Here is a 22,500-nt window from a genome sequence, read left to right as displayed (position 1 = left end):
TGCGCGTGTGTGTGTGTACCCCTGTGTGTGTGTGTGTGTGCGAGTGTGTAACTCTGTGTGTGTGTGTGTGTGTGTGTATACCTCTGTGTGTGTGTGTGTGCCCGTGTGTGTGTACCTCTGTATGTGTGTGTGCGTGTGTGTGTGTACCCGTGTGTGTGTGTGTGCGCGAGTGTGTACCTCTGTGTGTGTGTGTGCCTATGTGTGTGTGTTCGCGTGTGTGCATGTGTGTGTCCACCCATAATAATATTAACAAGAAGAAAAAGCAGAAGGTTTATATAGAACCTTTCATTTCAAGAGTCAAGAGAGTCAAAAAGCAAGCAGTACAGTAGAAAGATAAAGTAAAAATACTGTACACAGTACATCCTGCAGATATGCTTTAAAATACACTTGTTCATTTCACTTTTTTCATGAGAGAATATTGTAAAATGTAAGAAATGTTCTCTGCAATGTTAAGGACTGAGGTACTGCTTTTGTTAGCAACGTTCTGACAAAACAATTCAGTCCTTCTGGTTGAAGTTCAAATACATGATAAGCCTTTTTCAGAGAGGCTCTGTGCTGCTGGTGCATTTGTTCTGTGCTCAAGACGGGTCCCTGTTATTTAATGCTTCCATTAGTGGTTGTTGCGGACAAGCCATTAATGTCAGAGTGAAGACACTTTTCAGGTTAGACCTAACCAATGTAGACGAGGCATAGCTCTACACCTGGAGCAGAGAGGTTTTCTGTGCTAAAGCCATTATGCTGTAAGTGAAGTAATCTTCCTGTAAATTTAGGGCAGAGACGTTACCGGGTCCCCCGTGTGGTCAGGGGGGGCGTGCTTTTTAGGCGGGTTGCCAGTTCGAACCGGCCGCGCGGGCGCTACGAGAACGGCGGTGACACATCCTGCTGTCTCTCTTAAAAGGTCACTTCCTGTCTCCCCTCTTCTCCCGCTCTGTTCTACTGGCGTGGAATTTATTTCATTGTCTGTGCGGACGGACAGATGCAGAACCTCCAGCACACTTTTTGAGCGCATCCTTGCTTTTTCCCCGCCGTGCGCGTGTCTCTGTGAAGGAGCGCGTCTCACCGATAGCGATGTTCATCTCCCCCCGTGAGCGTCAGCTCAGTTAGGATACTGCCAAACGGGCACAGTCAGGCAGGGGTGTAGGTATGCACGGGGTTTTTATCTCACGTGAAATTTCTTTTCTCAACGGCGCATAAATATTAATCAGACTAATTATTGGAAAGGGTGAATGACCGTTCTCCAGAACCATCTACTGCTGTCTTTTTCTGGTTCAGATGGCTTCCAGACTTTAATAAAATCAAGAGATAAATAACTGCCTATATTTTTACCAAAAGGAAGTCACAGCACATTATAATTATAATTATAATTATTCAATTTAATTCTGTGCTTCTAAGATCAAGACCAAATCCACACCAGACTCCGGTGTTGAAACGTGTAACGTAGACCAGGAGGAAATGATACGACAGACAGCATTTGAAAACAGCCTTTTGTTTGACATTCAAACCAATTGATTTTGCGGCCACTTAAAACTGTGAAAATAGTTTGCTGACCGAAATGAGGGGAGAGGGCAGTTGGGACGGTCACGTGACCGTTGGAGGAAGCGGCCAGTGAAACAGGTTGAGGCAGTGTTTGCATCCTATAGTGGGTAATGAACTGATATAGAACCTCAAAGGTTATGGGTTCGAGTCCCACGTGGGGCATGGCCCAGTCAGGCACCCAGCTCGGCCTGAATTGCGTTAGTTACAGAAATGCATTCGATCTTTTGCAAGCATGTACACTGTGGAAGTGGATGTGAATAAGGGTGTTTACTCAAGTAATAAAAAGGAAATGTTCCATTTTATAGCCTCCGAGCTCTTAGGCGATCTGGCCCTTTCGTATTTACTGTAAGTAGAGCCGAGAGGGGCTCTGAGTGGGGCCTGTTACTGTGCTTTTATAAAGTGTTTTTGGGAAGTGGAGGAGTGATGTGTGATGGGCAGCCATTGTGTTGCTACTGCGTACCGGAAACTGAGCGGGGGTGTAAAAGTGCTAATGCTATGTAAAAGTTGTGTAAGTCGCTCTGGATAAGAGCGTCTGCTAAATGCCTGTAATGTAATGTAATGGGTGGCCTGGGTGTGTGTGAGTGTGAGTGTGTGTGCATGTGTGCGTGTGAGTGTGTGAATGTGTGCGTGTGAGTGTGTGAATGTGTGTGTGTGAGTGTGTGAGCGGGCGGGAGCGCTGACCGTGGGGGGGGGGGGGGGGGGGGGGGGGGGGGGGGGGGGGGGCTACGTGCTATTTAGCGCTCTTCTGTAGTCCGGAGGGAGTTGGCGTCTGCAGTTTATTCAGCGGCGCTGCGCGGTTTGAACTTTGCAGAGGGACTGAGGCTGGGGGGCGAGGGCGAAGGGCGGGGGGGGGGGGGGGCGAGGGCGAAGGGCGAGGGGGGGCGAGGGCGAAGGGCGGGGGGGGGGGGGGGGGGGGGGGGGGGGGGGCGAGGGCGAATGGCGAAGGGCGATGGGGGGGCGGCGAGGGCGAAGGGCTGGGGGGGGGCGGGGGATGGGGGGCGGATAAGGGCGGACGTAGCAGTCCATCGCTGACCTAAACTTGGGATATTAATGAGCAGAAAATCTTATCTCTTCCTATCACTGCTACAAAGAGGAGGTTGGGTTGAGAGTGACAGAGAGAGAGAGAAAGAGAGGGGGAGAGAGAAGGAGAGAATTTGAAAGAGATGGAGTGAGAGAGAAAGCGAGAGAGAGAGGTATTTCAAAGTTATACAAATTGTATATCTGCACAAATGTGCTGGATTGCTTTGTGTAATGTGCCAGATGTTAACTAAATAAATCACCACTGTCCAACAGTTTTTAAAGGTCCCACCAGTTAGTTCTTCATTGTTCGTTGGTTCTACATGCTACGCCTGCATTTTAGGGGACTTGGTTTCTATTTGCAGCTCAGTCATTTGACAGATACTTTTAGCCAAAGTGACATATATAGTGTCACTGTCAAGTTGAATGTTCTCAAGGCCTACTTGATAAAGGGGAGAGTTAGTTCAGTTCATAGTCTGAGAAAGTGGGGATGTAGACATTAGCAGGAAACAGTCAGTGAACCTGCTTTCTGGGGAGGGTTGTTCCACCAGGGAACCCTGTTGGGTTCTGCGTTCTGAACTTATGCTCAGTTTGGGTGGAGGTTCCGTTTTCAGGGTTCTTAGCCAGGGTTCCACGTTCCACTGAGCCCAAAATGTTCCCTCTGGGGTGTTGTCTCTCCGGGTCAGTGTCAGTCTTCTGCGTGGGCCAGCATTCTATTTGGATCAGATGTGTCAGCTCTGGCAACGAGGTAAAAGTCAAGATCCCCCTTAAGGTGGAATAACAGTCTGTATTTAAGTTCTATTAGCATCAGTAATCGGGTAAAAGTGAAGATCCCCCTTAAGGTGGAATAACAGCCTGTATGTAAGTACTATTAGCATCAATAATCGGGTAAAAGTGAAGATCCCCCTTAAGGTGGAATAACAGTCTGTATTTAAGTTCTATTAGCATCAATAATCGGGTAAAAGTGAAGATCCCCCTTAAGGTGGAATAACAGCCTGTATGTAAGTTCTATTAGCATCAATAATCGGGTAAAAGTGAAGATCCCCCTTAAGGTGGAATAACAGTCTGTATTTATGTTCTATTGGCATCAGTAGGGCAGAAAAGGTGAAGATCCCCCTTAAGGTGGAATAACAGCCTGTATTTATGTTCTATTGGCATCAGTAGGGCAGAAAAGGTGAAGATCCCCCTTTAAGGTGGAATAACAGCCTGTATTTAAGTTCTGTTGGTATTAGTGAGTGGGTAAAAGTGAAAATCCCCCTTAAAGGTAATACTGTCACAGCAGGCACAGTGGAGTTTAATAGGAGAGCCTGTTTTCAACTCGCTGTAGCACCAAACTCTAAGTATCAGATATTCATTTCAGCCAATTAGGGACAGTCAGTCAGGGGTTCTGCCTCGAATCCCCTGCTAATCAGCTGTCTGCAGCGCTCCCACTGAGAGAAAGCAATCAGTAGTCGAGAGGACGTGCCGACGCCCGCTGTGCTAGCAGCCTCGATAGTCCAGGATGCAGCGGCGTGGCTTCGCGGGGGATTGGGGGGCGTGGCCACGATCCTAAACTTCGCCGTTAGCATTTTAGCTAACGTTCTCACGAAGGGGGGTGGCGAAAGTAGTTCTGGGTAATGTAGGAAAACGAACACTCTGGAGCAGATCCGGAAGAAGCCTGGCGGGATAGCGGGCGAAAAATTGAAAATAGCAATAAAGTAAAATATATAACAAGTATCAGATAATAAACCCTGGAATTAATTTCGCATCGCTGCTACGCGTTGACTAACAGCGCAAGCGTTTTAGCCTGGAGTTGTCCTTTAAGGGGGAGGTACACCCTGCTCTGTATTTCGTTGGAACAATGGGTCCGTCTCGTCTGTCCTCCTCGCCCGGGGTCACCGGCAACTCCACCGAGGGTCCGACCCAAAACGTCCCGGGAAGGAAACCGATCTGGAAGGGGCTGAGGGTCCCCCGCCCTGTCTTCCCTAAACTTACGCGCCACACCTCCGTCTGTCTCCGTCTCGCCCCTCCCGGTGGGGTTCCTCGCCCCTGAGTTTCAGACAAACAGAAAAACTAGCAGCAGCCCGGTAATAAGTAAAAATCCATGAATAAATGAGGCTGTCAGATCAGCCATGCAGAGAGATAACATGCAGCTCATTTCTACTCCACCAAAGAGGCTTTGAAATATTAAAAGCGTATTTCTTTCTTTTTTTTTTTTTTTAATTGTGCAAACCACATTTCCCTCTCAGCCTTCTGCCTGATCTCTGGCTCTGGTGTGTATGTGTGTGTGTGTGTGTGTGTCCATGTCTCAGTCTAGAGAAGCACTAGTCTGATTAATGCCTGCGTGTGCGTGTGTGTGTGTGTGTGTTTTTGAATGTGTGTGTGCGCATGTGTGATCATGTTTGTGTCTCTCTCTACATCTGGAGAGGCTGATTGGTCTGATTAACAGTGTGAATGACGGGCAGCCTATTTACGGTCAACACAAGTTGGATTCCACCAGTGAAAGTTTCACACCAGAGTGAACTTGTGGGGACATACACAAACGCAGAGCAGGTGTGACTTACACTAACTCTACAGGAACTGCCGCCCAGCCTTCTGACCACCCCACTGTGCCTCCTCCCTCCCCTCCACCCCCCCACCCCTCCCCCCCGCAGGTGACGGTGTTCGTCTACACGGACCTGATGCTGGTGACCCGTGAGGACGAGCCGGGCCGGTGTAACGTCCTGCAGAACCCGCTCTTCCTCCAGCACCTCCGGCTGCAGGACGGTGAGTCCCCACGGCGACGGCGCCGGCCAATCGGCACGCGCGCGGCTCACAGGCGCCAACGCCCCATTTCCACCGCCGAGCTATCGAAACGATGCCGCGCTCAGTGAACGCTACCGCGGGAGTGTACAGCCAAAGCTGACGACAAAAAATAGCAAACGTATCTCTCTCTGCACTTTGATTATGTTATAATTAATAAATATAAGTTTTTCTGCAAGACAATATTGTCCGATAACATTTATGCAGAGAGCGCTTGGCACCATTTTCTCTGCCAGGTTATTCTGCCAAGTAATGCAACGGAATTGAAGAAATTGCCTTTTTTCAGATTAAGCTTTGCCATCGCCCAAGTAATTTTAGAAAGTGTTCCTTATCTTTACTACGCTTTTAGTATATTAAAAAAAAAAGAAAAGCATCGTTTGTTTTAATAACTTAGCGCACCAATTATTTTGTGAAAGGCAAAGGAGTTTCTGGCGCTGTTATACAGCTTCTGAATATTCATGGAGGGCGTGCCCAAGGACAGAGCAGGCTTTGACATAGCATTGTAATTGGCCAGGCGCCGTCATGAATATTGATAGTGTACGTTAAAGTGGAATGTTTCCGCTTCAGTGTTGAGGAGAAAGAGCTGTTTTTTTTTTTTTGGTAAGCATTCTAGCAGGAAAATAGCAAAACAGCTTTCGATTAGCGTGTTAAACCTCAACAGCAAGCAGCAGAGCTGGCCTGGTAAGCTGTTACTCTCTCAATCGACAAATAGAAAACCGGGGCACAGTTTGAATAAAACTGCCTCAAAGCTTATTGTCTCAATGAACTAGGGAATGATCAGAGTAATGGTGCACCATGTTATCTTCAGGTTATACAGTTTTTTAAAATCAACTTTAACACGGAAATAATGTGGCTCTCTAATTACCCCACCTGCATGTCGTTATCTCATTAGGAGAATCTCACTTCATGTGAACTGTGTGTCGCAGGTTTCAGAGCACTGAAGAAAGCATGAGCTGACTCATCTGAAATCGTCTAGTCTTATCTTGCGTCTTTCCCATACTTTTTAACTTTTTTTGCACAATGTGTTAGACATACCATCAAAATATATATATATATATTTTTGCTAGAGCATTTTCTCCGATTATTTTGGCAGAGTGTGCCTGGCGCCTTTCTTTCCAGGTTATATACATTTGAAAGGATATGCGCACTTCTGTATAACTTCACACACAAACACACGCCTTAATGTCCGAGATCATTTTAGATGTGGTTTGCCGCATTGCGTGAAACTTTCACAGCCATTACTTGGACCGCTACGTGCGTTTGGCAAGCGAGGCTAGCGTTCCGGCGTTTTCCGCTGGCTCTGTGGTTACCGTAGCGCCTCGCTCTTGTACTTGTACCTTGCGGCTGATTTTACAGAGCTTCAGACCAAGCGCTCACAGCGACGGTTCTGCAGAGAAACCTTTACAGCAAAGATCTGAAACTTCGCGAATGACAGTATGAGCCCAATTCAGCACGAAGCGCTAGCTTGCTCAAAGCTGGAGCACACGGCGTGTTCAGTGGGGACACACTGTTAAAGACGCAGACTCAAAGCTCCCCCTGGTGGCTGATTTTGCAATTCCAATGCATTCTGAGGGCACGTTTTTGGCTGGACCGCAACGTCGGGGCCTGCCCTAGTCTGTGACTGACTGAGTGATGAAGTTACACCGTTGGTCGGCCGAGTTATGAAGTCACACCGTTGGTCGGCCGGAGAGGTCCAGCCACACACTAGGTTTTGACCTGGTCTTGTTTAAATTTGAATGAGATTCATCCTTGGTTACAACATACATAAAAAGGGCGAAGAATGGGTAACTCGGACAAACTTTTGTTTAGCGCCTTTTTGGTCTGAGAGCCCTGGAGTGGAGAGCACTGCAGTGGAGGAGGGTGTGTGTCCCACGGGCAGACTGGGCCTGGCTGCTCTCGCCCTGGCTTTTTAAAACGCCAGTGCATTTCAGCAGTGTAGCACACACAGCTATCAGGGTGGAAGACCGTGTGAGACAGCAACCTTACCTCATTTTACTTTTTGGGAGGATTTGAGGAGGGTTGTTAGGGGGTGTGAAAGGTCATCCTTTAAAACTCAACAGTCAGTCATATCTGAGTTCTGATTAGGCCAAGGTATAGAACAGGCTTGACCGGGCTAGGCTTGGTTATGCCTGAGTTAGACCATGTTTTGTTCAGGTTTGACCAGATTATGCCAGGATATATCCAAGTTAGAACAGGCAATATCAATGTTATGTCCATGATAAACCAGGATATGTCCAGGTTATGACCACGTTATAACCAGGCTAAATCCAGATTAGAACAGGTTTTATCCACGTTATGTCCATGGTAAACCAGGATATGTCCAGGTTATGACCATGGTGAACCATGACATGACCAGTTAGACCAGGATATATTCAGGTTATGACCAGGTTATAACCAGGCTAAGTCCAGGTTATAACAGGTTTTATCCATGTTATGTCCATGGTAAACCAGGATATGGGCAGGTTACGACCAGGTCATATCCCGGTCAGTGGATGAGTTTGACCTCCCTGACGGGGGTGTAGTTTCCTCGTGTTTGTGTGGCCGCCCGGTCCCGGGGTGGAGTTCTCCCCTGAGTCCGGCGATGCCGCACCAGGACAGGAAGTGGTCATTGTTGCTCGGGCGCCGTAGTGTCACACAGGAAAGACCAGCGGGGGCCCTGTTTTTTTTACATGAGGCCCCTCGGTGGGAGTGTGGGGTCAGGCTGCAGGGGCTGCACTAGCCCCCCAACCCCCCCACATAGCACCAGGACTGCACAGCCTTTTGGGGGTGGGGGCGGAGGGCCCCCAACAGGTTGAAAAATAAAATAAAATAAAGAAATGAAAAATAATCAGAAAAAAGTTTTGTTTATATGTAAATATAAATGCCAGTTCTGTAGCCGGTTGTGGCACAAAACTCCGGAAGCAGACATCACTGTGCCGTGCGCAGGAGAACATAAAAGGTTAAACACTTAAGGCGTGCGGCACCGCAGAAACTGACTGTGGGTTTTTTTCTGGAAAGATCTCTCTGAGTGTCGTTAGGCACACGATCACTGTGACAATGTCACTTCTCTTGACATGCATTCAATTTACGGCTGCAAATGAGGACACGCATTTCCCTCAGCTCCGCACGAGTCACCCAGGGTATCGTACGCCGGTAAAACTGTCAATCAGCCTCACTGCCGCCTCCGTTTGACAGTGGAGACCTCTGCTGGTCGACTAGGAGAAGTGCATCCTCACGCCTTATTTGGTACTGCTGCGCAAGCACATGGTACTTGAACGAGACTTGTTGTTCCGCATAGGTTCTTTTCGATCTTTTAATCTCTACTAAGACATCGATCTGAGTTCTGCAAGGTGGACCTTGAAACAAGAGGAGGCGGCACCCTTGAGAGTACTGAACTGAAGACCCATTCATTCACAGCTATTAATGAAGTAAAAAATAAAAATCAATTTCCCATGAAGATTTTTTTTCTACTTTGAAGGACTTCCTGCAGTCACTATGACAGTGTTTAGGGGGCAGTATAAAACTCCCTCGGAGGGGGCAGGGGGAGGGGGGGCTCCTAATACGATTCGATCTCTGTTCAATAACACCGTATCTTTGTCCGGATTTTTCAAAGGAAACTAATAGAGGAGAGTGGCTGATGATGTAATTTTCCTCTCTTTGGTCTCTGACGTTGAATATCAAGGGAACATTTAATTTAGGTATTAATAGACTCTTAAAGAAAGCACTGTTGAAAGCCCATCTCTGTAAAAAATACATATACTTATTATTATTAATAATAATAATAATAATAATAATAATAATAATAATAATAATAGAAAAAACATAAAGATATGAATAGGTTTATAATAATGGGTAATGTGGCTTCAAAAATGAGACCATAATGGGGAAAAACTGTTTGGCTGGCTATGTAAAAGATGGAGAGCAAGACTTGTTTTTGAGGACAGTTCTGGTTTACTTTAAAATTGCCATTGCGTGCTGCGTTGTTTAGTGTGCGACCAGCCAGGCAGGTAACCCCCGCTGAAAATCCCAGCCCTTATCATTTTGCAGTTAAATCAAATCTTTGTTTGTGGAGTGGTCAGGGGGGCGGGCAGTGTGTGATCTGACAGTGTCACATGACTCTCAGACCCCCGCTGATCTTCAGCTTAAGCCTTAGACCTGGGCCATTCTGCACCTAAACCACACCATCTCAGTGCGATGGAACAGCGTTTCCATGGGCGTTCTGTAAAGGTCAGGCTGCCCCCCCCCCCCCCCCCCCCAGCCTAATTACCCCTCTGAGTTGGGTAGAGAGGAACCTCCACAGGTTGATGATCTTTTAAGTTGACTGAAATCAGCTGAGCTTGCTTATCGATTTTTAGGCGCGGTTGTCCGGTGGACGGCTGCGTTTCCGTGGCCGGCGAACGCGCCTGAAAAGAAGCGAGCTTGCCCGCGCCGTTTAAAAAGCGAAGCCGAGGAGTCGTTAAAAGCGCGCTGTACAAATCGGAGTTTTGGGGGATGTCCGTTACCTAGGAAACGGACTCGGCGGCGCCGTGAGGCTCGGCCGGCTGCGCTGTAGCGTCGCTCCGTTGCGGTGCTGCTTGGGCTCGTTTCGCTGATGCCGCGAGTCGGCTGCCGCTCTTAAACGAAACGCGCGGTTTAGCACGGTTCTCAGCGAAGCTTCGCCGAATTACACCGCCGTAGCGATATTATATAATTTAATATTTGCTCGCTGACACTCTGTCTCTATATCAGGGGTGTTAAACTCAAGCGTCTGTGGCTTTTTGTGGTTTATTATCAGTCAGCGTCAAATTAAAGGGATAGTTCACCGTCTGTTTTTTTTATTTTTATTTTTTAGTTCAGAAAGTGAACTGTCCCTTTAAGGCCTTTGGAACAGTGTGTGCAGACTCATTAGCCAATCAGTGACTTACATGGTACTGAAGGAACACTGAAACACTGCAGACAATGTGGTCTTCCAGAGGTCTGTCACACCGCTGACCTCAGGAAGTCAGTTTCTCATAAAAATGTTTCTGAAATAGATTTCAGATTTTAGGCAGCACTGAGCTGGCCGGTAAGCGAGTTTACCAGACACACCACCAGAAAGTTCTCCATTTTTGAACCATCACCTCCAACTACACCTTCACCTAAATGAGAAAACGTAACGAGTTCAGTAAAGTAATTGACCGTGCCTCATTAGCAAAAAACTCGTCTTTAGTGGTTGGGCTGGACGTTAGCGGATGTGTTGTACAGACACAAGTGAGTCACTGACCGAGTTAATGGACATATTGCAGAAATGCAGTCAGCACAGACTCTGTTTTTAGCTCGCAGAAATGTGTTGCAGGAGCTGATTGTTCTCTTTTCCGGTCTGTGTACTCCAGGGACAACCAGTGCCATGTTTGTCTTTGCCTTTTTTAATGAAACTTCCCTACTTTCCGCAGTTACTAGGACGAGACAAAGGAAACGTTGACTCTTGCTTCTACTTTTTGCGATTACCTACTGTTTTATTAATCTGGAACCTTCTGTTCCTTGTTCTTTGGGGGGGAGGGTGGCGAGGCGAGGAGGGGAGGGGAGGGGGGTCGGGGGGTCGGGGGGGCACGATATACAACCCGCCCTGGATAGAGATGGATGAAAGCGCACCGGAGGGTTTGTCGGGGCAAAAAAACGTGGAGTGCGAGCGGGATCATAAAACCCGCACTCGCGCAGCCCAAACGCGGGGAAGAGCGAGCGAGAGAGCGATCGCGGAGCGGGCGAGCGAAACCGGAACCGCGGCTCGTCCCGGCCCGTCACCGCCGGGCCTTCAGAGGTTCTGACGGAGGTCTGGCTGTGATGCGCGTTCCTTCCGAAAGAAACGCGGCGACGATGCAGGGCGCCGTTCAAAACGGCCGGAGAGATCGCAGCGTGTCTCTGATGATGTCACAATAGCGGGCTTTGAGAGCCTCGGGGGGGGGGGGGGGGGGGGGTAGTGGTGGGGAGATAAACTCTGAGGCAAACACGGCTGGCCTTCTGAGCGTGTGCGAATACAGCGTCGGCCAATCAGCGCGTTCTGGAACGCCAAAGCCACAAACCTGCCCTTGGTATCAGACATCTTTGGACTTTTCTAGAAAAACCTGGGGCTGAGCTCAAGCTCTCTTACGCATACGTGTCAAGAAAAGATTTAAGACTATTAGCGTAAACTTTAATCTATTGTGCTGTTATCTCTGTCCCTTAAAACCAGCGGTGTTCTTTCACCTTGCGAAGTCTGTGATTGATTATGCGCTGCTCTGTAGATACTGTCTTAAAGCTCCTGTTTGTGGGGTGTATCCGTGAGAATGTGTACCCCCCCCCCCACCAATTCCAGTGTTCACCACTGTCACACAGGTAGTTTACCACTGTTGCACTGCAGGCCTTGGGTTGGATTTAAAGCAAATATAAAACTACATATGTAACAGGATCGTTCGTAAAGAATGTAAGCCGTTTAAGTTGCTCTGGATAAGAGCACCTGCTTAAATGCCTAAAATGCCTCTCTCTCCCTCTCTCCCTCCCTCCCTCCCTCTCTCTCTCTCTCTCTCTCTCCAGATCCCACGGACGCACTGAGGTTCTACGTCATCCACATGACAGAGGTAAGATGAAACTGAACTAATTTGGGGAGAGAATGACAAGCCATTTAGCCAAATTTTGGCTGGTATTTTACCTGTATCTTCTCAAGTATTATGCACAATTGATATAATAATAATAATAATAATAATGGATGTACGTATATATGGCCTTTCATGAATCTTGACTGAATTTCATGAATATGTTGCATGTCCTAATATGTACCACTTTTCAGAAGCACAATGTTCCGTCTCTGATGAAACTTAAAACTTTACCTTTCTTCGCGTTTCTTAAGTCCGCCCCCCCCCCCCCCCCCCCGACCGACCAAATCCACAGTGTCAGGTCCTGATGATTATGACTTTTACATCACAGCGCCGTAAAAACGCTTTCTTTTGAAATCACCGAAGTGGCCTAATTACGTCCTTATTATCCTTGCCTTTCTCGAACGTCAGACGGAGCCAGGGGGGACATCGATTGCCCGCCGAAAATAAAACTGAAAGTATTCTACTCGTCCAATTAGACGCACAGAAATAGCCCGATGACGCGCGCTCGGGAGAGACCGTACCTTCGGGTCCGGTCTTCCGCCGTTTGATTCGCTTTTAAATGTTTAACTGTGCCGCGGCTGACTGCCGACCGGGGCGCCCGCGATTTCGGCTCCCCGGCGTCTCGTGGGAACGGCAGGCGAGGACCGGGAGCGCCAGCCAGGGAGGGGGCGAGCGAATTTGCACAGGCTGTGACATCACCGCTTTAATTCACTCGCTTTCCCCTTTCCTCCTCCTCTGTAACATATTGCCCCGAGCGAAAGAAAAATGAACAGGCTGTGCAGCGGCAGCGCGCGAACAAGCGAGATTTTTAGGAGCGGTTACATCATGAAAATGCCCCCCAATTAATTGGAGCTTCTGGAAGGCATGAAAACAACGACAAAACAAGTTATCTAGAAAAATGTATTTCGAATATACAGACAATATACAGTATAGAAATGGTTGTGTATCACATTTATGTAGCCTAGTTTATCACGCGAAAAAATATCGTTTTGGTGACATGCTCCATTAACCGGTAACAACGATTTCAAATTCAGTTTAACACGTCATTTTTTATCAATGTGAGTACAAAAACTCAATTCAGTATTACAAGAATATGAACATGCATATTGTATTGCTGGTGATGTGGTAAATTCCCAATTTATGATTCTTTGAGTTCCTGGGTGCAGAGATGCCATATAAACGCAAGTCCTTCATTAGAACATCCCTTCATCCAGCACATGTACGAAATCCATCTTGTCCCGTCAGTCTCGCTGGACAGCTCGGCCTCTCATTACCAGTCCCCCAAGGTGTTGTTTATTTAGCAGCTATTGGCTTTCTCCCTACTGTTAAATTTATGGTCTGATTGATCGGGTGAGATTTGTGGGGTTGGGGGCGGGGGGACGGGGCGGGTTGTGTTGGGGGGGGGGGGGCGTGTGGGATCCATCCATCATCCCTTGGACTCTCAGCTGTGAAATCCAGATTGATTCCAGGCCTTGATCACAGCCTGGGTTGTTTTGTCATTTGATGGTCGCCGGAGTCACGTGATGTTTGACATCACGTCATTGTGACATCAACAGGGCGCCCTGCCACGCAGTCTTGTGCTGAGCTTTACTGTACTGGGTGCTGGGTATTAGTTGGATTAATTAAGTCTTTCAGTGTTCTGAGCCCTCTAATGTCTGTTCTGTGCCCTAAAGTCTGAGTTCTGTGCCCTAATGTCTATTCTGTGCCCTAATGTCTATTCTGGGTCCTAATGTCTATTCTGGGTCCTAATGTCTGTGTTCTGTGCCCTAAAGTGTATGTTCTGGGCCCTAATGTCTATTCTATGTCTATTCTATCCTAACGTCTGTGTTCAGTGTTCTGTGCTCTGCTCCCTGCTCTGTTCCCCGCTCGATGCGGTAGCACTGATGCCCAGGGCCAAAGCCTCTCCACAAATAGAAGACAATCGCATTTTCATGTGCTTCTGAGCGTAATTCACGTCAGAGTTCTGACCATCTGTCCGCCCGGATTGAAAGCTGGTAATGGAATTAGGTTTTTTGTTTTTTTTCTTTTCCCCTTGAGGGGGTCTGTGTGTCGCCGTGGAAGCAGCACAAGGCGGGAAAGAGGAAAGGCGGGGTTGGTCACCTGCTCTTTCCGCTTCCTGCGCATAGCTGCGCAGCTGAGGTCAGCTGGAGGGCAGGGCGAGGGAGACACGGCTTTACTGGGCGTGCTTATGAGTGCGCGTTAAAGGACATTTAGAGGTGTCACACGCCGGTATGACACCCCTGGGAGGGAGATGCGGCAGTTCCGGGAGTGGACCGTCGGTTGCCGCATGGAGAGAGAGAGAGAGAGAGAGAGAGAGAGAGAGAGAGAGAGAGAGAGAGAGAGAGAGAGAGAGAGAGAGAGAGAGAGAGAGAGAGAGAGAGAGAGAGAGAGAGAGAGAGAGAGAGAGAGAGAGAGAGAGAGAGAGAGAGAGAGAGAGAGAGAGAGAGAGAGCGCACCCGACACCAACCGGAAATTACATAAATCAGACACCTTCACCCTTCCTCCTCCCTTCCCTGGGTTCCAGGCAAAAACAGTAAACTAAAACAACAAACTGAAATAACAAAGACAAAAGAAAGCAAAACCGAGAGGCAGTCTTTCAGCTCACCGTTCGTAGCTGGCCCGCTTTTCAGCTGACCAGCTCCTCCAGCTTTTCAGCGGAGGTTTACTTTCGTTTTGTGTGCTCCGACGAACAAAAACTCCAAAACAAAGGCCCTCTCGGTGTGTGCTGCTGCTCTCGGCCCTCTCGGCGTGTGCTGCTGCTCTCGGCCCTCTGGGTGTGTGCTGCTGCTCTCGGCCCTCTCGGTGGGCTGCTGCTCTCGGCCCTGTACCGTGGAGAAGAACACTCCTTTAAGCACCTGGGCTGATTAACTAATGCAGCCCAGGTGCGTGTGCTCTCTCCGCCGGTAGGCATGACCAAAGCTAATTCGTTCCAACGGACCGAATGCTACGATAGCAGTATTAGCACGTTGACATATGACCCCTTATGAGTAGGATTGGGTGGAAAAACCCGGTACTCCTATGGCACCAGTTCTCGTACAGCCGGTACCTACTGGACCAAATCGCAATGCAGATTTCAGTGCCTCATTTCGGTGCCACACACCTTCACTAGCTAATGTTGTATTCTCTGTCGATTCAATCAGTGCATACTAGCAAGCGTTAGCAAGCTAACTAATGTTAAACTTGACCAAAAGCAAAGCGAAACAGAGTAAATTAAAAGTATAAAGTACAATTTGAACAATTTAATTAAATAATGAATTTGTTCAATTTCTTTGCCTTTAAAATTAAAAGGTCATTCTTTAATGTAATGGCTTGCTCTTATATTTTATGGAAGGCATCAATTCAGGCACCGTTTAGGCACTTGTGGTATTTTAAAGGTATCGTTTTAGAATCGGTATCTGCAAAATCTAAACGATACCCATCCCTAATTAATAGTCTGTCTGAAAGGGGCAACGGTAATTCACCTAAAAATAAAACTAAGTTATATTACCAAAGCTATGGAAATATATTAAAAAAGCTATATTTCCAAAGCTACGTTGAAACAATGTTTTAAAACAACATTGACACTGCACCACAGAGTACTGGTGTGCTTAGTTTGAGACTTAGTCCAGATATACACAATTGGCGTAGATTGGTAGGAAGTTGTCTTTGATGGAACCACGCACAATGTGGTCCGCGGATGTTCGTGTGTCTTGGAAAGAGACACTGCCGTTGAGTTTTTTTCGAATATAAATTTTTTGCTGTTTGAGCGCCACAAACGTTGGCTCCAATGATTCTGTAAAAGTGGCTTTAAGGGAACTTGGAGAAAAGGGACACTATGGTATGGATGGACTTCGTATGGCCGACTTACTCTTTGCTGAGTGTGGAGAGCTTGTCCTGACAGTGGATGGGTGCCCTGTAAGGACAAAAAAGTACTTTCGCTTCTTGCTAAATGTCCCCGTCAACATCGCTGGGAGAATATATTGATGATGCGGTGAAACATAGCCTATCATTTCTTGTCTTTGTCAGTGGAGTTTAGAGAAACAGCTTATACGACTTCAGACTGATTTTACATTTGTTAGTATACTAATTTTTTATTATCAATAATTCTTTTTGCATAAAAATTACTTGGGTATAATAGGATAAAAGGATAAAATATTGACCATTTCTCAGATAAGTAGCTTGTCATCATTGGTGTTGATCGTGTTGTTTGTGCAGCAGTGCACTGTGGGAAGGCTTCAGAGAAGTGCCTTGGCTCTAGGGCATTGTGGGTATGAACAATGGCCTTCCTTTGTCCCCTCAAGTTGTAACTCATAAGGAAAGGAAGAGACTGAATAAAGAATTAATAAAGCCATAACTCGAGAGGATGGGACGAGGATTAATAAATAAATAAAAATGAGCACGACTTTCAGTGAAGTTGCATCGCTAAGTGTCCGAGCACTCCGCGTCGGTTGTGCGCGGTTAACGTTGTGTAACGCTAACGTGCGAGGGGAGTCGCGGGCAGAGAGCTGGATCCCCGTGGCCTGGAAACCAGCTCGGCGCAGAGAGTGGGATGGAGGATTACATCACCCTCCTCTCCTCTCCTCTCCTCTCCTCTCCTCTCTGCTCCGCTCCGCTCCACTCCCTTCTGTGACTCCGCGCTCACGCGCGCCGCGACTCTCGCTGCCTCCCGAGCGCAGAAGCAGCCGTCGCGCGGGTCTCCAGCCGGAGGGAACGAGGAGGCGAGGTAAGGGGGGGGGGGGGGGGGGGGGGCGGCGTCCGTCGCGGCTTTTTGGGTAGGCGATCAACAGCATGTGTGATGGTCAAGAACCTGTCCATTCTCCCTTCACCGCCCCACCCCCCCCCCCCGTCAAAGGGGTAGAGGGTGCTCTGTTTTCGCCCCCCCCAGGTTCTCTTAAAAGAGTAAAAGGCAGAACTCGAGGCCAACTGGTGGGCAAAAACAGAACCGCCGTGCACAGCGGGTAACGGATCAAGGAGAACACGCCCACCAGAACAGAGTGGGCAGGCTTTGTCGGGGGTCTGCAAATTGGTTTAGGGGCGATGGGCTCCTTTTCGAAGCATTCGTTGTTTGTTTTTCTCATGAGCGGTGTCTATAGGACATGCGTGCCTCGGTCCTGTGCGTTGGCAGGCCCTTGACTCTTCACAGGATGGGTTTGGAGAGGGAGAGTTTGTCTGAATCATCTGCAGTGTAAAATACACTGAGGTTTTAAAAGGGGTGCAGAGGTGTGCCGACCCCCCAGCCCTTGCAGTACGCCCCCCCCTCCTAATTTGACGAGCCATACCTGCCTGTACCCTCCTCATGTCACGCTTCTGAAGCTAGTAACCGGAGATTTTGCTTTGTGTTTGGGTGGGAGACCTGGGGAAATACGTAGCTGGTGATGTGTGAGTCAGCAGGGGGCGCTTTTCCTACTGGATTAATTTTATGCTAAACGCATCAGCTGTGTGAGCACTATCAGGGCTCTGAACTACAGAATTTCTTGGTGCATTTATTAACAATAGAGTTGATTTTCTGAACGTGGTCTTGATATCGAATTGTCTCGATGAAACATAATTATGGCTGTGTGATGTCATTCTACGTTTGTGTCTGAATAGAAATAAAATCATTAGAGGAAATATCAAGACATGCTGCTTGTGCAGATTAGATGCTGCATGTTTTTGAAGCTTGGAACTCTTTGACCAAACGCCTTCGTTTTAGATCTGAAATACAGACCAAGGTCGAGTTTTCAGAGCGAGTGAAAATGAATTCTTAATTCCTCATTCTTTTGGAAGTTGGGCGCGGTTCTTCTCAGCTCCGACATTACCATGATGTCATGCGTCGCCAGCAAGGCTGAGAGAGCGCAGAGTGTTTCCCAATGAGCTCTTTGTCCGCAAACGACTTTAATTGCTTATTACATCACTTTGATGAGGAGTTGAGAATGAGACGTATAATATAACATCGCTCCTGTGCAGCGTGTCCAGGCAAATGCACTAGCCCTTGGTGCCCTTATACCGGTGGACTACAGAGCAAAAAAGAAACAGCGCACGTTTGGGAGGATGGGTGTGCTAGTCCTGTACCCTTCCAAACTGACAGGCGAAGTTGTGGTTTTTGGGACAAACCTAGGAATACCCTTGTATTACATTTACATTACTGCATCCGGAAGATTCTGTTATCCAGAGTGACTTATGCAGATAATATTCTTTAGATACGATCAGTGTACACAGCTGGATATTGTTCTTAAGCAGCTCAGGATAAGTACCCTGCTCAAGGGTACGACGGCGTCACCCCAACTGGGAATCGAACCCGCAGCCTTTGAGTAGGAAGCCCGGTTCCTCACCCATAATGCTGGACTTCAGTACCCCCCATAGAGCATTCCAAAATGTGCAAGACAAGGAAATATTTAGGGAGATGAAATTGCTTAAAAGAACGCAGTGTTCTGGAAAGGGATATGAACACCCCACTTCAGAACCGGTGACAGTGATACTGCACGTCCAGCCGTGGATGCAACGGTAACCCAAAAAAGGGGCAGGGAGTAGGTGAAATGAAGGATTATTCCCTGGGGGGCTTTGTCAGCAGTACGGTGACGGGTTTACGTTTTTACGACGCTCATCCGTAGCTCCTTGTCAGGCCGTCCACTTTGGGCCTAATTGCTCTAAGAGGTGTTTTACTGTGGTCCCTTGGCCATGGCGTGCTGAGACCCTGCCGAACAGAGATTCATCACACCTATCCCACAATGCCGTGGGGGGGGGTGGGGGGGGGGGGGGGGGGGGGAGATGGACTGTCTGCATCTGACAGAACCCGTAGATCTGCCCGTAATTGTCTGGGTGACTCGTGCTCAAGGGGGTGATCATTTCGTCAAGGGGTTGCACGACAGTGACTTGCGAAGCCTTCTTCTTCTGAAATATGGCGATATTCCAGGGGCTCTCAAGCGTGGCGGGTGGAAATCTTTTGTCAATTTTAAGGGTCTTCTGGGCTCTTGTTGTTGGGCGTGGTTGAGTGCTCCGGAAAGGGGGGGTGGGGGGGGGTGGCTTGATTGATCTTGCTTTTAGCATGGGATACGCAAATGAGCAAATTAAGGAAGTGGTTGCATTTATTACAACTCCACTGCCAATGCGGTGTTTTATGGAGTGGTTTCCGTGATGTGATTTCTGGAACTTTCCCTGATTATGATATAATGTGGCTTTACGGTAAGTGGCCCGAGACAGAGTGAGCATGGGGGGTGGAGGAGTTGGGAAGGAAGTGCCCACATAAGACTCCCCTAGAAATGATTTTCGAGTGTAGATAAGAGAGAGCGTGAGAGGCAGAGAGATGTGAAAGAACGCGAATGGGCCATCTTCTAATCCGCTGTCCCCTAAGGTTGTGGACTTCTGTGTTCAGATTTCAGCTCATTGTGAGGCTCTCCAGGTACGGCCGGGACTCCGAAGGAGCAGTATGAGTCTGTCAACGCTGTGCTAAAGCTGTGTTCATTGTGCGTTCATGAATGTTGTGTTGCATCCGGGATTATTGTGAGGCAATCAGTGTTCTCTTTAAGCTGTATTGTGAGGTCATGGATGTTGTGTCGAAAGTGTGAGTATTGTGAGGCAATCAATGTTCTGTTTAAGATGTATTGTGAGGTCATGGATGTTATGTTGAAGCTGTGAGTATTGTGAGGCAATCAATGTTCTGTTTAAGATGTACTATGAGTTCATGAATGTTGTGCTGAAGCTGTGAGTATTGTGAGGTAATCACCGTTGCGTTTACAGTAAGTATTGTGTGTTACAGAGTACTGTGATGCCAGTAATACTGAGATAATGAGAGCTGTGAGTGAGATGTGAGCTTGGTGCATGGTGAGGCGTGACTGGGCTGCGTGCTGCTCTGAGACCATACTGTTTCGGATCAGCCCACCAGGCTGGGACTTGTGGGACATATGGGGCGATCAGAGCGTTTGAGGAGACCGATGACTCACGCGGAGTCGTCCCATGCCGAATCAGATTCTTCACCGACCTCTTTTAAACTTCTTCTTTTAGACTCAAATTTCCTTTTACTGAAGTGCTAAAGTTCCACCGCTGCTCTAAGACACACTCTTGCATAAACTGTTTAGAAACTATTAAGGTCTGCGGTGTTCCAGAACTCTCTCTGATTGCGCTGTAATTGGCGGAGATACTCACTCTGAGCCACAGGGGTAAACTTAGAAGGTGTGTAATGACCGCTTGCTTGCAGTGCTGAACATTATCCTCATGGTTGCTCTCTCTCTCTCTCTCTCTCTCTCACACACACACACAAACACACACATTCACACACCTGGCTTTCTCACAAGAATATAAAATCCATATAAAATCTCCATTGAACTGTAAGGGTTGCATCCTGCATTTCATGCAGCAAAGAATAAGGAGGGGTACGTTGACCCTTTATGTAACTGCAGTGAATTGGGCTGCGTTGGATTGGATCTGCTGCCACGCAGAGCGACAGGGAACGCTCGCTGTCTCACGTCGTCTGTAGACGTGCGTCCGTGGAGGAGAGGGACATTCTTCGAGAGGCTGCGACGAGAGTACAGAACGTTGATCTTCCCCGGGGAGCAGCGGCTTGGCGGGGAGAGCCGCGATTGGCTGGTTCCCGCTGGCATCATGACGAGGGTGACAGGCTGGAGGTGACATGTGGCTCGCGCAAGTGGGAAGCAGGAGCCGCGCGCGGGTTTCAGTTGCCATGAGCACCGCCGGCGCCCGCAGGGGCTGCTGGGATACGGGTTCCAGCGTTCCAGAATGTCGCTGTGACTGCGGGTCGCGGTGTGCGGGGGGGAGGGGGGGGGGGCTCTGGCCTCCCGGAAGGGCGGGGCCGACCGGCGATTCGGCGGGGTCGCTTGTTCCAGATGCGCCCGATTCGCCGAAACCGCTCGGCCGGCGGCGAGCGTCGCGAGGCTGACTTACAGGGCCCTCGTGGGTCGGCGGTGATGTCATCGAGCACAGCGGCTCTTTGTTCACCGAGACGGGGCGGCGTGAGCCTGTCACAGGGGCCGCTTCGCTCCTTCCTCACTTCACCTCCCAACGCCAGAGAGAGAAAACGTTCATCAGCGAATCCGTTCATGCTGTTTTTCTGTTGCCTTTCCTTGTGTGACTGGACGGTTACTGGTCTATGATGGTGGAGCCGTATAGAGAGCACTCCGCTGCAGTGTCGTGTACAAATAATGTGTGTGTGTGTGTGTGTGTGTGTGTGTGTGTGTGTGTGTGTGTGTGTGCGCGTGTGCGTGTGTGCGTGTGTGTGTGTGTGAACGAGATGTTCGGAGCTCCATCTGGTCCTGAGGCTGTGCGTCTGTCCCCTCCCCAGCCACCTGTGGCAAAGCGGAGGGAGTGGGAGGTAGCGCTAGCGCCGCTAACGCTGACTGGGCTCCGTATTTACACACCCCGGCTAAAAAAAGCTCCCCCGCCCCAGTCGGCTCGGGAACGCTGCCCTCCTACGGCACTCTGGAACTGTCAGTGCCCCTGAGTTCTCCATCTGTAAATGCGTGTGTGTGTGTGTATGTGTGTGTGCATGTTTGTGCATGCGTACGTGTGTGTGTCTGTGTGTGTTTATGTGTGTGTGCATGTTTGTGCATGCGTCTGTGTGTGTTTATGTGTGTGTGTGTGTGTGTGTACGTACGTGTGTGTGTGTGTTTGTGCGTGTGTGTGTGCATGTTTGTGTATGTATGTGTGCGTATGTATCAATGCAAGGGGGCCACACTCTTCATGTGAGAGAGACATTTTACAGGCAGTGGTATGAAGCATCCAACAATTCCGTATTCCTCCAGACCCACAGTCCCTTCCTGTGGAGCTTCGGCCCCTGGACCACTTTGCCTGCCCTGTTGCATGCTGGGAACGACAGTTCTCTTCACACGGCTCCAACTATTCAACCATTCTCCGGTTTTCTTTTTTTTTTCCGTCAGAACTTTTATCACGTTGTGCAAAAAAAAAAAAAAGGGGGGGGTGGGGGGAGCAATGATAGCAGCACAATTCATACCCCACACCCTCAAAAATAAACTTGTTTTTATTTTTACAAACTCTGATGAATGACCTCGATGTTTACAAAAACATGGTGCCTTGTGATTCGGGTCTGGGAGATCAGCTGCGTTCACAGATTGCAGACAAACAATCCCAGTTTGTCCTCTGGGTCTGAGGCGGGGGCGGGGGCAGGGGGGCGGGCGGGGGGGGGGGGTGATATCTGCTTAAAGTCAGCCTCAGCAGACACCCCGTTCTCACACAGCGTCGCTGCCCTGCAAGACTCTCTCACGGACGAGGTGACGCTTCTTACATGAACCTGGATGTCTCACAGCCACGGGGGACTGTCGTTACACCCCTCCGGTTCCCAAAATCCCCCGTTTTAGTCCGCGGGCGTCGTCGCCGCGTCACACGGCACACCGCGTCCTCCTGAGACCCTGCGGCTCACTTCTGTCCCCTGTAGGGGACATGAGGACATGAGTCTCTGGTCTTAACCCTAAAGAGCCACATATTGCACTGTACTGAGACCTGCAGTGCATGAGACATTCAATAAAAATAGATCATATTTTGAACATATTTTGACTGCGACACGTTGCCGGAACACGTTTTTTTGCCGGATCTCTTGAGGACACGGCGCATGCGTACGTCTGAAGACGAACCGCTTCGTCTTTACGTCCTCTAATGTCGTGGGCTTCGC

At 48.7% G+C, this 22,500-nt stretch overlaps 1 protein-coding gene across 6 annotated transcripts in view; it reads left to right on the top strand.

Annotated features, from left to right (window-relative positions):
- LOC118212937 (regulator of G-protein signaling 3-like) overlaps positions 1-22,500 on the top strand; it is a 121,782-nt gene that overhangs the window by 35,032 nt on the left and 64,250 nt on the right. For 5 of the 6 annotated variants that reach the window (XM_035391475.1, XM_035391473.1, XM_035391474.1 and 2 more), the window contains 2 exons: positions 5,187-5,298; positions 11,842-11,885. In XM_035391475.1, the coding sequence (XP_035247366.1) occupies positions 5,187-5,298; positions 11,842-11,885 (156 nt within the window). Of the gene's footprint in view, positions 1-5,186; positions 5,299-11,841; positions 11,886-16,568; positions 16,606-22,500 lie in introns of those variants that run through there. The other variant, XM_035391481.1, reaches the window with a different exon arrangement.

Source organism: Anguilla anguilla, chromosome 14, assembly GCF_013347855.1.
Source record: "Anguilla anguilla isolate fAngAng1 chromosome 14, fAngAng1.pri, whole genome shotgun sequence".
Classification (NCBI taxonomy): Eukaryota; Metazoa; Chordata; class Actinopteri; order Anguilliformes; family Anguillidae; genus Anguilla; species Anguilla anguilla.
This window is presented reverse-complemented; position numbering and strand designations above follow the sequence as displayed.